Source organism: Vidua macroura, chromosome 24 (assembly GCF_024509145.1).
Source record: "Vidua macroura isolate BioBank_ID:100142 chromosome 24, ASM2450914v1, whole genome shotgun sequence".
Classification (NCBI taxonomy): domain Eukaryota; kingdom Metazoa; phylum Chordata; class Aves; order Passeriformes; family Viduidae; genus Vidua; species Vidua macroura.
Genome location: NC_071594.1, coordinates 6,904,797 through 6,919,297, shown reverse-complemented (window position 1 = coordinate 6,919,297; position 14,501 = coordinate 6,904,797). Strand labels below are relative to the sequence as shown.

At 56.9% G+C, this 14,501-nt stretch overlaps 1 protein-coding gene across 1 annotated transcript in view; it reads left to right on the top strand.

Annotated features, from left to right (window-relative positions):
- PLXNA2 (plexin A2) overlaps positions 1-14,501 on the top strand; it is a 140,893-nt gene that overhangs the window by 73,276 nt on the left and 53,116 nt on the right. Inside the window, exon 5 of the mRNA XM_053998046.1 lies at positions 11,267-11,367. Within this exon, the coding sequence (XP_053854021.1) occupies positions 11,267-11,367 (101 nt within the window). The remainder of the gene's footprint in view (positions 1-11,266; positions 11,368-14,501) is intronic.

Sequence of the window (14,501 nt, the reverse complement as noted above, 5' to 3'; positions counted from 1 at the left end):
CATTCCACATGGGGAAAACAAAGGGGCAGAGATAAAGATTGTTCTCTCTTGTTCTCTCTGTGCTTCTCCTGAGAGGCAGAATTGTGTCTCTCTGTCCAGAGAATGTGAATGCCACATGTGCATCCCTGAGAGCGCTGTCCAAACGCTCCTGGAGCTCTGGCAGCCTCGGGGCCGTGCCCATTCCCTGGGCAGTGCCCAGCGCTGCTCACCCACTCTGGGATGCTGTGCTGGAAAAGCAGGCGGAGGGAAATGGGCACTGAAGGAGCCAGAGGGGCCGGATGGCATCAGTTGGTGCCCAGCCCCTTCTCCGGGCAGAGCTGCAGCTCAGTGATCCTACCAGGCACACGCGAGGAGCGGGGCAGAGCCGAGGCTGGGCCATTGAAACGAAGCCTGCGTGTGCCAAGAAAACAAACAGAAAGGGCCAGTCAAAGCTTTTCAGTGTCACTGACACCCTGGGACGTGCCAGGGCCGGGAACAAAGCCGGCATTGAGGCGCAGCACAGCCTGGGAGGCTGCTGGGAGCGGGCAGATGCGGGGCTGCGCCCACCCCGCTGCCCACGGCCACTGGGACACGTGGGGCCCTGGCACGGTGGGTGGCAGGACACGGCCCGGGCCGGCTCCTCAGCAAGGAGGGCAAACAAAACGTGGCCTCCACGTCCCCCCTGCGTGCCAGGTGTGGCAGGTGGCCAGGCACCGAGGGGGCTCTGTAGGGACAGCAGAACATTCCTGCTCCCTGCCAGGCACGAGGCAAAGGCAGCTCCGGGTGGCAGGGGGTGGGTGGCTTTGGGACGCCATTTGGGGCACACCTTGCCCACGTGCCCTCTGAAAGTGCCAGGCAGGGAGCGTCAGCCCACCAGGCTCTGGGGATGGGCACTGGGGATGGAAACTCTGCCCGTGCTGTGCCCCACTGCACTCCCCCGCCCGTGAACTCGGGTGATGTTTCCTCGCTGCTGGCAGCAGCTGTGCCCTGCTGTGCTGTGTGAGCACACTGTGATATGAAATAACTCACGTACTTACCTTAAGGTGTGAAAGAACAAAAGGAGCTCATTTTATTTCTGACCTCACAATATATAGAATTTTAAAAGCGACAGTGGATTGGAGGATGGAATTGCCACCTCCCCAACCACACTGGTCAAACTAACAGTCTATTAATCCTCTCTTCTTACAAAGAAGAATATAAAATAATCACAATTTATATGAACAGTAGGTGAGAAACTCTAGTAGAAATATGTAAACATCAGAAAGTATAGAAAACTTTCAAAAGAACTTTAAAACTTTTAAAGAAACAGGGTGACACGGTGCCTGTTCCAGCAGGGCTGCAGCTCCTCTGGCATCTCCAGGAACGCGCTGCGGGCCCGGGACACGCACCCTGCGTTGGGGACTGCCAGGTGTGACCGGGCCTGTGCCTTTGGCTGCTTTGCTCCAACAGAGGAATGCAAGGGTTAAGCTCAGGGCCCCTCTGGAGGGAGGGAAATAACCCGGGGGACCCCGGGGTCCCTCGCTGTGCTCCAGCTGCCTCCGTGCATGTGCTGCTCATTTTTCATCCTGAACACAGCTGCCGCCAGCAGCTCTGTCCTACCCCTGTTCCTGCCAGTTTTATGAGCAGAGAATAAAGAGGGGGAGCACATAAAACCACGGAGGTTCATCTGCCAATTGTCAGGCTGCCGGGGCAGCAGGGAGCGAGCCATGGCGGGCACCTTTTCATTAGCAGCGTTCTTTATTCATCCCTGCAAGCTGCTCTCCTTTTCGGAGGAGGGGACCCGCTGCTGCTGCTGCTGCTCGTGTTTTTATCAGGTTTTGGCCCTGATTAGCTGGGTGGGATGGGAGGAGCTGCCTTCCCTGGGATCTCTCCCGGGGTGTGGAGATCGATGCCATCAGCAGAGCCTGAGCACCGGGGGCTGGCAGAGCCCCAGGGCTGCCCCTCTTCCTTCAGCTGGGTAATTAGGAGCTCTGGAGAGGGGGAAGAGAGGTCACACGTGGAGTGGGACTATTAACCCGGTCCCTCGCCAGCCACCCTGTGGTGAAATGCCCTTGGAGCAGCTGCTGCAGCTCTGGCGCCCAGCAGGACGGCAGCTGAGGCAGGGCCGATCCCCTGCCAGGGGCATTCGCCCCCCGTGGGAGGTTTGCAGCTGACAAACATCATGCCAGGGATGCCAAGTTTGGTCCAGAAGTGGTGGTTTCATGTCTTTCACGTGGCAGAAAGAGCCACCTCCCCGTGCCCTGCTCCCTGCCAGAGGCAGAAGGCAGAGCAGGTCGTGGATCCACCAGCTCTTGCCCTGGTTTTTGGCATTCCCACGCTGCCCCTGATGAACTGATCCCTGCAAGCCTGCTCAATGCCATCCACTTCCAGCCTCCTGGGGCAATGATTCCCCTTGTTCCCAGCCTCCCTGGGAGCTGAGGGCTCCCAGTCCCCACAGAAGTTGGTGGATTTTGTCCTCTGCAATCCCTTCCAAGCCCAGAGCTTTTCCTGGAGCTGCTCTGTAGGTAGGCTCGGCAGCAGTCTGCAGGATCCCCCTCGCAGTCTGTTGGGTCTGTTGCTGTACTGGCGCCAGGGATATTTATGGAAATGCATGCAGAAGTTCCTCAGGCTCCGGTGGAGCAGAAATAGTTTCATGGCATTATTTGCCCAAAATGCCACCGTTCTGAGAGCTGGATCCGGACACTGAGAAGCTGATGTCAAAGCAACTGCTTACAGCAGGAGCTGATGTGGCTGCCAGGGACAAGTACCTTGGCGTGGCAGCCCTGGGAGCATTAATGCAGCAATTCTGGGGTTTGTGTGGAGGCTCTGAGCTCGTTTCAGCCCTGCCTCCCGTCAGAGCAGCGCCACAGCCCCAGAGCTGCTCTTTGATTCCACGTCTCCCATGCAGCAAAACAGCAGCCCAAGGAAAAGCAGGTAAAGATCAAAGCTAAACCCTCTGCCCGACCTTCTCCGGCTGCACAAACCATCCCAGCTTTCGTTTCCCACAGCGGGAGGCCCTTGGTCGGTGCTCCCACTTTCCCAGGAGCACTTCCAAGCCGCAGGCAGCCGTGTTTGCTCTGGGAGGGAGGGAGGGGCAGGCGGTGTTTGAAGAGCTCACTTGCGGTGGCACCGCAAATGAAGTCATGTCCCGAGGGACGGGGATGCTGTGGGCAGGGTTTGATGGGGGGAAAACCGCCGTGTTGTGACTCGTGACCCAGCGAAACCCCTAATTGTGTGTTTAAGCAGAGCCCGGGCTGGAGCTGCTTCCTTTGCCTCCATCCTGGCACGCTGCCCTTGGCTCGGGCTGGGATCACTCATCCTGTGGTTAGGGCTGGTCAGGAGTCACCCCAGTCGTTAGGAAAGGAATGTTAAAGAGCTGTTGTGTAAACCCACCGCTGTTTGAACAGGCCTTGTTTTCAGTGTAAATCTGCTGCAGGGAATGATTTAACCTTCGTCGTATTTTTTTTTTTTTTTCATTAAGTAAGATTTATACAGGTATAGTATTGGAAAGGTCATCCATCCCTTGAGCTGTGGGAAGAGCTCTGGGCATTCCTCCCTCTCCACTTGGCTGTTTTACCCCTGGTTTCGGCTGGGAAAGCACCAAGCCTGGGTTTTGTTGCCTTTTGGGAAGTGAGTTTATCTCTGCCTGGTGCACAGAGCCCCTGAGCCCTCCTGCCCTGTTCCCACACTCAGAGAATCCTCCAGCAGCAGCATTTCAGCTGCAGCACCCTGGAGCTGCTGCGTGGCCTTTCCCCAGGGGCTTGCATCCCGGCTGGGGGGGAGCAGGGTGTTATTCCCCTCCTCTCCCTCAGGAAATTTGGGATGTTGGATCTGCAGCAGGGACCTGGGCTCAGGATCTCTGGATGCTTCACCGCTCCTGTACCCCTGAAATGAGATCTTTTATGTCTTTCTTGTTTACTGACATGTGATGAGGCTGAGTGAGGGGGTTTTCTGCAGATATTTGAGATCCTCTAGCAGCAAGACGTCAGTGGTTTGCCAGCAGAGCCCGGGTGTGCTTTAGTGCTCTGCTTATCCCACAGCTCTGAGCATCCCTGGCCTTCGAGGACACTCCAGCCAGGCATGGAGCTTCACAGGCTGAGGCAGCAGAGCTGGGAAGGAGCTTTTGCAGCTTTTCTAGCAGCAACCTGTTCTCCAGAGCTTTTCTGAACCCTGAGAACAGATGGCTGGGCTGGAGGCTGAGATGCAAGGACAAGGGACTCGTGTTGACATTACCTTTAGCAGAGTGCCTTTCATCATTAGCATGTAAATGCCAGCAAACACCCAGGAATTATCCATCTATGATCTCTTCATCAGAAGAGGCCTCTGATCAGGTTAATCTCACTTTCCCAGCGTGGAAAGGAGGATGCTGAGCAGCTGTACCCACCAGCAAGGGGAAGTGAATTTCTGAGAGGGAAGGATGCTGCGAGCATCAGGTTTGAAGTGGCTGTCAGTGATTGCTTTGCCTCTTGCACGGCGCTGCCAGGGCTGAAACAGCAGCACTGATGGTGGTGAGGGAGCCTGGTGGGGCTGCTCCTCCGGGCCAGGTGCCCTGGAACACCTTGGCCGGGTGCTGAGCAGCACAGCTCCCCTGTGGGCAGGGGGGAAGCTCCCAGCCCGGTGCATTTCCCATCCTCTCAGTGATCTCCTCTCCCTCTTGAGAAGCAAAAGCCAAAGCGAGCATGGGGGAGGGTGGAGGAAATGTGTTTTAACAGTAAATACGGCCTTGTTATTTATCAATGCAGAGTAATTGAAGTAATTTCATGTCGGTTTTAAATGCAGCGCCCAGGGATCTAATCTATCTGTCTAATATTAATGGGGAATATTTGCTTGCCTCATTCATTCATTACTGTTTTCATTAAGACTCTAGTCCCATTTAGGAGTCTGTTTGTCATTTTAAACTCTTCTGTTTTATCTTAGCCTGCCACAATCCTTTTTAACGACTGAAGTGAATCCGTGAGTGCAGGCTGGCAGCTTGGGGGAAGGGGCTCTGCTGTCTGGCGTGTGCTTTCCTGGGGAGACAGGAGAAACAGACTGGAGGCACTCGCAGGCAGCAGGCTCCGAGCCCGCCCGATCCACACCCTGGAGATGCAGGGTTTCTCAGCAGAGCTGGCTGCTGTGCTCCCCAGCGTGGACATCCCTGCTGGGATGTGGCTGCAGTGGCTCCCGAGGCCCCATCATGCCCAAGCCAGCCCGGGAAGCCTCTCGGAGCAGGGGTGGTGATGATAAATGCTCAGGGTGCTTCCAGCTGGGGGCTCTGGTTGCTCACAGGGTGTGTCCCCCTCTAAGGCATCCCCACCTTCAGGGTGTCACAGAATGGTTTGCCTTGGAAGGGACCTCAAAGCCCATCCAGTGCCAGCCCTGCCATGGGCAGGGACGTTCCACTGTCCCAGGTGCTCCAAGCCCTGTCCAGCCTGGCCTTGGGCACTGCCAGGGATCCAGGGGCAGCCTGGGCTGCTCTGGGCACCCTGTGCCAGGGGCTGCCCACTCTCACAGAATGGAATCTCCTCCCACTGCCCAATGCCAGGGGCTCTGTCCCTGTCCCTGCTCCCCCCTGGCCGGGTCCCCACGCCCTGGGGCTGGGAGGATCCCAGGGAGCATCACCTGCAGGGCTGGGTGGGCAGCAGGGCCGGGCAGCCTGAGCTGGAGCCATCCAAGCCTAATTAGAGTCCCGGGGAAGGGGAGCTTTGTGCTGTTAACGACTCTCTGGCAAAATGCTCGGAGTAAAACAGTAATTTTTATAAGCAGAGCCCAGTTGTGAGTGCTGGTTGAACACCTAATTACATTGGTTACCGCTCCAAAATTATTCTGAATTCCATTTCTGCCGTTTTCTCGCCCAACAGAGAGGGGAAGAAAGCGCACACTTTATAATTATTCACCTTAATTAATTTTCTGAGCTTCTGTTAAAACTTTTAACTGACTGCAGGGAGCACGCCAGGAGTTCCATGGCAGCCAGGCAAAGCCCAGGACGCAGAGGCCGTGAACTGATGCGAGATGAAAGTTTGCTGTGTTGGATTGATCCCCACCTGAGCCCAGAAATTTTGGAAGGCTGCCCCCCTTTTATCCTGATTAATTAGTTCCCCTGAGCCCTGGGCTAATCAAAGGGCAATGCTCATCAGCTGGTGGCCACGGCGGGGTGGCATCAGAAGACGGTGCCAACATGCCAGGGAGCCACTTGTGATGGCAGCAGTGATGTCCCCTGGCAGCAGCACGGGGATGTGCCCCTGGCTGCTCCAGGAACATCATCCTGGAATCCCAGAGGGGACTCCCACGGGAGCAGGGAGGCTGTGTCACCCTGGCAGGTGAGGAGCAGGGGAGCTCCTGCCTGGATCACGATCCTGGCTTCCAGGAGCTCATTTGACCCTTTTTGTGCAGTGAAGAATGAAATTGCCACTCCCCTGAGGTGTGGTGGCTTCCCAGGCATCCAGGGACATGGATCCATCACAGCAGAGCCCTGTCCTTGTGGGGGAGACCTTTAGCATCCCATTCCTCATTATTAGCACGCTCATCACCCCCTTTTCTTGTCAGGGAGAGGTTCTGTGGGTCAGTTCTGCAAGAAACTGAGTGGTTTAGGGTCCCAAAAGAGAAGGATCTGCTGAGGGTCCTGTCCTCCCCAGCTGCCATCCCCGTGTGGGGACACCGAGCTGTCACCAGCACCCCGGGGGCAGCTCAGAGGAGCCAGGCAGGAGCAAATGTGTGGCTGCACCTCATTATTGACTCCATGACTTTTGCCATTCCAGAAGCTCCTGTGCATGCCTCAGCCAGGTCTGCGCTCCAGATTCCACTGAAGATGGAAGGGTTCCCTCCCGACTCTGTGTGTGCACGAGGTCTGCCCAGCTCTGGAGGCAGTGGGCACAGGAGACAGAGGCAGCCCCACAATTCCCAGGTGCAGATGGCCCGTGCCAGGCAGGAGGCAGAGCTGGGGCTGCCCAGGCACTCTGTGGCTGTCACACCGAGCTGGCACTGCTGTGCCACCCTGAGCAGGGGGTGGATGCCAGAGTGGGACCCCAAATGCTGGGCTGAGCCTCCACCCACGGCTGGGAGCCCAGGGAGGGTGAGGGATGGGACCCCCGGTGCCTGTGCCAGGCAGGGGGCACCTGCCCCTGTGCCCACCCTGCGGCCCCGGAGTGTCACTGTCACCTGCTGGGGGCAGAGCAGGAGCTGGCAGAGCCAGCGTGCCATGCACGGTCACGTGCTGGAGATGAAAACTCATTTCCCCTCTGTGCTGCTCCCGGGAGCGGGGCTGGGATCTCTGCCTGGCACTCTGTTATTCCAACAAACCCCGCTCAGATGTTCCATATTGATGTGATGATTAACTCGAGCCGTGGTAAACCACAGGAAAGTGTTTGTCTGCAGGAGCCTGTGTGCCAGAACACGGGGCTGCTCCGAGCCCTGCCGGGATGCTGGGCCGGATGGATGGAGGAAACTCTGGCTTGAGGACAATTTTCCTGCTTGAGCAAGCCTCACTTCGGGATATTTGCTATTTTTCAGCCTTTCTTGCTTCCCAGAGGAGGCTGTCCCTGCTTTCATCGCCTCCCTCAGGAGGCTGGCAGGGCGCACGGAGGGTCTGGGGGCGGCACGGAGGTGGGAATGTTTGCAGAAATCTGATCCCTCACTCGGAGAGTGATCCGGTCCCCGTGCTCCAGCACCGCTTGTCCTCCTCAGATGTTAATGAGGTTCTTGTAGCAGCAAAGCCAAGCCCACTGCAAAGGTTGCCTGGATCAGAGTTGAAGGGGCTCTCTCGGTGCATCTGCAGTGCTGTAATTAAATAATCCCCTCGTAGCCATGGCAACGTTGTCTCCGTGTCCTCTCCCACTCGCTGCCTCTCTGCCAGAACTTCCAGGCGTTGATGTGGTTCTGACAGCTCTGAGAGCCCTCCCTGCTGTGCTGGGGGCGTGGGACAGCAGAGCTGCTGCCCCTCACCTGCTCTGGGCCCTCCTGTGCCACAGGGATGGACGCTGGAGCCATTCCCACCTTCGGGAGCTCCGCAGCATCCCGGGGATGCTCCTCAGTGATTTGTGGTTTAAATTTCCCCTTTGCCCTCTCCTCTGTGTCCTGGCTCTGCCCCATGGATGCATTTCCTGCATCCCACTGGCTCCTGGCCCTTGCACACTCTCTGGGTGTGTCTGAGATCTCCACGAGGCAGGAGCAGCAGTTTCCAGGTCGGGATTTCCCCAGCCCGAGGCAGATTGCACCCACGTGTCTTGCTCAGCAAAGCCAGAGCGTTCCCACCCTGCACACTGGGTTTTTTTATTTTTTTTTTGCAAAGGTGCCCAGCAGGATGTCCCACCTGGAGCTCTGCTTGGAGGCAGAGCAGGAGGAGCAGTGGGAAGAGTCTGGCAGACTTTTTACAGCCCTCTGGGAAAGTCTGACTTTATTTTCCCTGTCACCCTGACACATTAATGGCTGAGCTGAGGCGTCCTCCTTGCTCCTTCCCACACTTTTTCACGTCTCCTGCCCCAGCACAAAGCAGAGTTTGCTCATGAATAAAGGAAAGCATCAAATCTCATTGGAAAGTTCATCAACTTTGGGCTCCTGCTCAGTGAGTGATAGATGGCTTTAATTACACTGAACTAGTTGGCATCTCTACTCCACTCTCCAAAGTCATTAAAAATAGATTTTCTGTTTGAACTCCAGCCCCCCGAGGGGTCTGTGGGCAGCCTGCTGTGGCTGTGAGATGCTCCAGGGGCTGTCTCCAGCCAGGGCAGGGCACAGGCCTGGGCTGCCAGCACGCAAAAGCTGTGGAAACTTTGCTTTGGCTGTGTATTTTATTTGTTTGTTTGTTTGTTTATTTGGAATTGGTTTCTTACACTTTTTTTGCTCCAGGGGCTGGCAGAGTTGGAATTCCTGTGTTTTGGAGAGTCTGTATTGATTTTTTTTTTTTTTTAATTTATTTTATTTTGCTGGTGTTACAGGTCAGGCAGTCAGGGACAGTAATAATGAGGCTTTATCATTTCATGGTTGAGCAGCAGGTCCATTTTGGCAGGGAGAGCAGGAAGAGAGGTCACAGTTGGGCTGGGGGGAGCAGGGCTGTGCCCTCAGGAGCGAGGAGATCCCCAGCAGCGCTGGATTCTTGGCTGCTGTCCTTCACACACATGCTCCTCCAGAGACATTGTTCAAAGCCCCTGTGTGGTTTTTAAAGAATTATCATGTGCAGAAGCCGCAGCTTCCGAGCAGAAAAAGAAACGAAGCGCTCAACATCAAATCATCTCTAATGAACTCTTATTCACATCATTCCAACCCTCCGTTATTTATAGAGCGCAGCGAGAGCATCCAGCTCCTCACAAACATGAAACAAGCCCTGAGCTGCATTTAAATCACGGGGACAGATCCTGCCAGGCCTCCCTTTGAGCAGGGGGATCCCTCTGAGCTGGGGGATTTTGGGGCTGTCCTGACCCCCAGGCTGGGTCAGGGCTCAGCGTGCTGGGCTGATTTTAGGGGAAGCTCAGTGACCTCCCTGGGCGCATCCTGTGCTGGCTGGTGTCTCCCATAGGGAGCTTTTTGGCTTGAAAAACCTGTGTTTGCTGCTGGTTCTCCAGCCAGGAGCAGCGCGATGGCTGCAGCACTGGTCTGCACTGGGAAATGCTGGGAGCTCGCTGGGGGTGGGCAGTGCCGTGCAGGGATGGGTCCTGGATGGGCATCCTGGGGGCTGTTCCTGTCACCAGGCCCCTGGGCTTGCTCCCACCCCACCATTTTTTAGCTTTATTTTAGCACTGTGAAGTGCTTTTTGCTCCGTAGAAGGGAGAGGCAAAGCAGCAAAAAGCACATCACCTGTGGCCAGCCGAGTGCAGCCCCTGCGAGGGCCCCTCTGCAGCCAGGAATCAAACCCCAGCCCTTCATCCCCGCCTCTGACCCCCAATTTCTCCTCTCCATTCCCGAAGCTCCTTCCATCCAGCAGGGGCTGAAGGCATTCCCAGCTCTGCCCCTCACTTCCAGGGTCCCAAACCGAGCCCTCCACCCTCCCCAGGGCTCCACCTCGGCCAGAAAACCCCGACCCCCGGGCGATTTCTGTTTCAGGAAAAGCTGTTGAGTGGGGCCGAGGAAACAAGAAGAATAGCAGCCCTATTGGTGTCGTCCTCAGAGAGGAACTGGGTTCTCACTGTGTCAACAGCACTTGGCGTGACAGTGGCCGTTGTTTGGGGAGACACTGCTCCTTTCAGAGCGGCTGCTGGGAGCCGGGTGCTGTTTTGACGGACAGAGCCAGAGCCATCCAACAGTTGTTTGAATTCCCAGCCAGTTGCAGGCAGCGCTCCTGGGGAGCTGGGAGAGCTGTGGGGAGGCTGGGAGAGGATTATTTGCAGCGTTCGCTGGGAGAAATGGGAATAAAATCACTGAATTATGGAATGGCCTGGGCTGGAAGGGAGCTTAAAAATCATCTGGACGCCTTCTGCTGTCCCAGGATGTGCCAAGGTCTGTCCAGCCTGGCTTTGAGCACAGGGAGTCCACAGTCTCTTGAGCAACCTGTTCCAGTGTCTCCCAACCTCACAGGAAGGAATTTCTTCCATGTTTTGTAGAGGGAACACTACGGGAGCTGGAGATGCAAGCCCACCCTGCTGCTGGAGGTGGCAAGGGATGGGTTGGAAAGGTTAAAGTGGTTTAAAATGCTGGAGGTGGCAAAGGATGTGCTGGAAAGGTTGAGGCGGTTAAAAAGGTTACAAATGCCTTGGCTGGAGCCAGGCAGTGACCTGTGCCTAAAGCCTGGTGTCGTTTTGAAGCCTCTGGGGGTTTCAGTGCTGGTAAATAGGTCAGGACCGTGCTGCACCTCAGCACCAGGCAGGACCTTCCTCGTGTGCTCCAGTGGGAGAGGGGTTTACAGCAGCCTTTGGGGCTCTTCCCACCCGTGCTCTCCTCTGTGGCATCCCTGCCTGGAAGGGACGGGGACCCCCGGTGGGCCAGGCCTGGGGGCCAAGTGGCTGCTGCTGGAAGGGCTCAGAGTGGCCCAAGCAGTGAAACACCCACAGGCTGCTGCAATCCCCGTGATTTATTCCCTGCAGCAGCTGCCCCGGGCGCAGGGTGAGGCAGAAAAGCCAAAATCAGGGAGGGGAGGGCTCAGCTCCAGCCCCAGGGGAGGCTCTGGCCAGGGGGGTCCCAGGAAGACCCGAGGAAGAGCTGGGGCTCAGCGTGCCCAGGACTCGCCCAGGGGACGGGCTGACCTCACATCTCAGTCTCCAATAATCCCTATTCTTGGACGTAGGGACAAACTCATTCCAGGACGCGCTGCTGTGTCCCGTGGCTCCGAGGGGGCAGCGGGCCCGGGGGCTGCTCTGGCCGTGCTGGGGACAGCAGCACTGAGTGTGTGTGTTCCTTGCAGGTGTCCCGGGTGCCCGTGGAGTCCTGTGAGCAGTACACGACCTGCCAGGAGTGCCTGAGCTCGGGGGACCCCCACTGCGGCTGGTGCTCCCTGCACCACATGTAAGTGCGGCCTTGGCCCTTCCCTGGTGATAAAAGCAGCTCTCAGAGCTCCCACGCAAAACGAGTCCGGCTGGAGCTCCTGAAGTCCATTTCTCTCCCCTTTGGACATTCCCTGCGTTGCAGCTCGGGTGCCATTGGAGATCCCTGAGCTCCCGGGGAGAGGTGAAGGGAAATCAACTCCTGCTCCAGCAGCAGTGGCAGGGTGATGTGGACACGATGGAGAACCAGGATTTGAGCTGGTGGCAGTGGAGGCCTGCTGGTTTGCACACCCCTCCTGGTGTTTTGCAGCCTCCTGCTCTTTGCCCAGGCTGCAAATCCCAGATAATGTGGAATTTTTAACGGCAACAGCAGATGTGACCCTGGGAGTGGGGCTTTGCTCCCAGCGAGGTTTCAGCAGCAGGGCAGAGCGTGGAGCCCCTTTAAAGCCCCAAAAGGGAGATTCCAATCCCGCAAGGGGAGGTCAGGGGGTCCCAGCTCCGGGGGGGATCCGTCAGCGGGGCTGGGAGCTGGCACAAAGGGCTGAGGGTGCTTTTCTCCAGGGGAGCTCCAGGAAACCCTCTCTGCATTCAGGAGGTGTCCGTGCCCTTCCTTCCTCTGGCCTGCCATAAAAACGAGCACTTCCTAAGGCGGAAGGGACCCACCGGGCAGAGGAGCTCGGGGAGGAGGGGAGAGCCAGGAGCAGGGAATAGAAATCCCCCCGGCGCCGTGCCAGCTCGCTGGTGCAGCGTGGGGATGGGGGAGGCAGGGCTCGGGGACCCGCAGGGCACAGCTTGGCCACTTGCCTGAGGAGCAGGTGCTGGAGGGGAGCGGGGCACTGCAGGCTCCTCCGCAAATCCGGCCTGGATCCGGGGCTTTGGGGGGCACAGCAGCTCCCCACTGCGGGTTTGGTCCGTGGCCACGCTCGGGGAGGGGCAGGAGAAGCAGCTCAGCCCCTGAGCATCCCACAGGCTCCTCTCGGGGAGGGGCTGGGGGTACCAGCAGAGCTCTGAGCATCCCACAGCACTCGGGGCATCCTTTGGGGGTTTTTTAGCTTTTTCTCCTTTCCAAGCGAGCCTGTCCGGCCCTGCAGCTGAGCCACCCTTCGTGCAGCCACGTCCCAAAGTCACTGCCCCAGCTGCTTTGTCAGAAGGGAATTACTCCCACCCCTCGGGCCCTGCAGGGTGGGCAGGGGGTGCTGCAGCAGGAGCTGTGCTGGGGGCGTCTGGTGCTGCTCCTGCAGCAGCTCCCCTGCAGGATCAGCGAGCACTCCCCTCATGCTAATGAGCTGAGTCTTCACAAGCCACCTGGGAGGCAGGTAAAGGTTGTTATCTTCATTTTGCAGAGACAAAACCCTCGATGACAAGAGGAGAGAAAAGTGTCATTTCCTCTGCCTTTTTGGCCATGACATTTCAGCATCAACCTATTCCCAACAAGGGCTCTTCCCCCATGGGATTTCTCAGCTCTCTCTTCAAGCATCTGCACTTTGGAGCAGTGATCATTTTTTAGCTTTATTTTTTTTTTTTTTTAAGCTGTAAATAATTGAGTTTATCTTGCTGTTCCTCGAAGCCTCTGTCATCTTTGTTTGGAGGCCCCAAGTGCTGGAGTGTTTGTATTTCATTTTTCACCTCTCCCCCTTCATTCTCACCCATTCCTGCCTCCAGCTGCTCCGTGGAAGGGTGCTGGGTCGGGGGGTGATGCTCACACGGTGTTTGGGGATGGCTGAAAGGCTGAGGGGTGGAGCAGGAGGTGATTTGTTCATCCTCCGCATGGACAGAGGGATCCTTTGCTCTCTGGGAGCCATCAGAGGCCTCCAGGAGATTGTTACAGGATCTCTCCAGCCCAGTGGGATGCGAAGCCTGCAAGACTCCCCCGTGCTGCTCTCTGCAAGTGCGTTATTGTCTCCAGGCCTATTTATCTCTGTTGGGGCTGTTGCCATAAATAGGATGATAAAAAAGAGCCATTCCAGCGAGTCAATGAGATAAAGGCTCCAGTCAAGAGCTCACTTTAGGGCTATCTCAGAGATTCACTTAAACCTCGATATTTCTTCCTTTGGCACCATTCATATTTAGCTCCTTTATGCTCCAAAGGAAAAGGTACAAAAGGCAGAGGGCGAGGAGAGCAGCCCCAGCGTTTGTTGGGGATCACGGGGGTGGTTTGGAAAGGGAGAGTGGAAACTTCACTTACCTTCATCTAAAGCGACCCCCCACTGTTCCACAGAATCCACAATGCTTGGGTTCAGAGGGACCTGAAGGGCGAATTTGTCACCTGCACCCATGGAGGGGGGCTGGAAGGAAAGGATTTTCCCCCAAATGACAAAAGCCAGGAAATCCTGGAGGGACGCCAGCGCCGCGGGCTGGTCTGCAGCACCGACAGTCCTCCCGTGGCTCCCAGTGGGTGCCCTGCTGGAACCAGCTGGATTTCTCTCTGCTCCAGGGACACCTGCAGTAAAAGCAGGGATGAGGAGCACGGGGAACGCTCACAGCACTCCCAGCCGCCTTGGCATGCTCGGAGGTTTGATCCCTGCTGCTGGGAATGGGAAGGAGCTGGGAGCTCGAGGCACGAGCAGCAGCCAAGCACTGCTGGCAGCAGCTGGAAGCTCCCATTCCTGGCTGGGTCTCACCCCCAGATCCAGGAGGAGATGATTAGTGGGCTGTGTGGTTTTAATTAGGACAGAGGCATCATCCTGTCCCTGCCTGTTACTGCTTTCTGGTTTAGTTCGTGTGCAGATGAGTCCACAGCTCACCCCACACCCCCAGCACCACCAGCACTTGGGATTGGCAGCTCTGGATCCTGTCCCAGTGCAGGAATTACTCATGGGATACTCGGGCTCTGTGGTTTTGCTGATCACTGAACATTTTCCAGCGCCCTTTGGTCCTGACCTGGCGCCCAACACCTGCTCCCCACACGGGGCATCGCCAGGACCTGCTGTGGAACATTTCCCTGGGGGTTTGGGAGTGTCCTGTGCCCTGGCTGGGTGTGTTCTGTGCTCTGGGGGTGTTTTCAATGCCCTGGGGGGTGTTTTTGGTGCTCTGGCAGTGTTTTCACTGCTCTGGGGGCGTTTTCAGTGCGCTAGGGGGTGTTTTCAGTGCCCTGGGGGTGTTTTTGGTGCTCTGGAGTGTGTTTTTGGTGCTCTGGGGGTGTTTTCACTGCTCTGG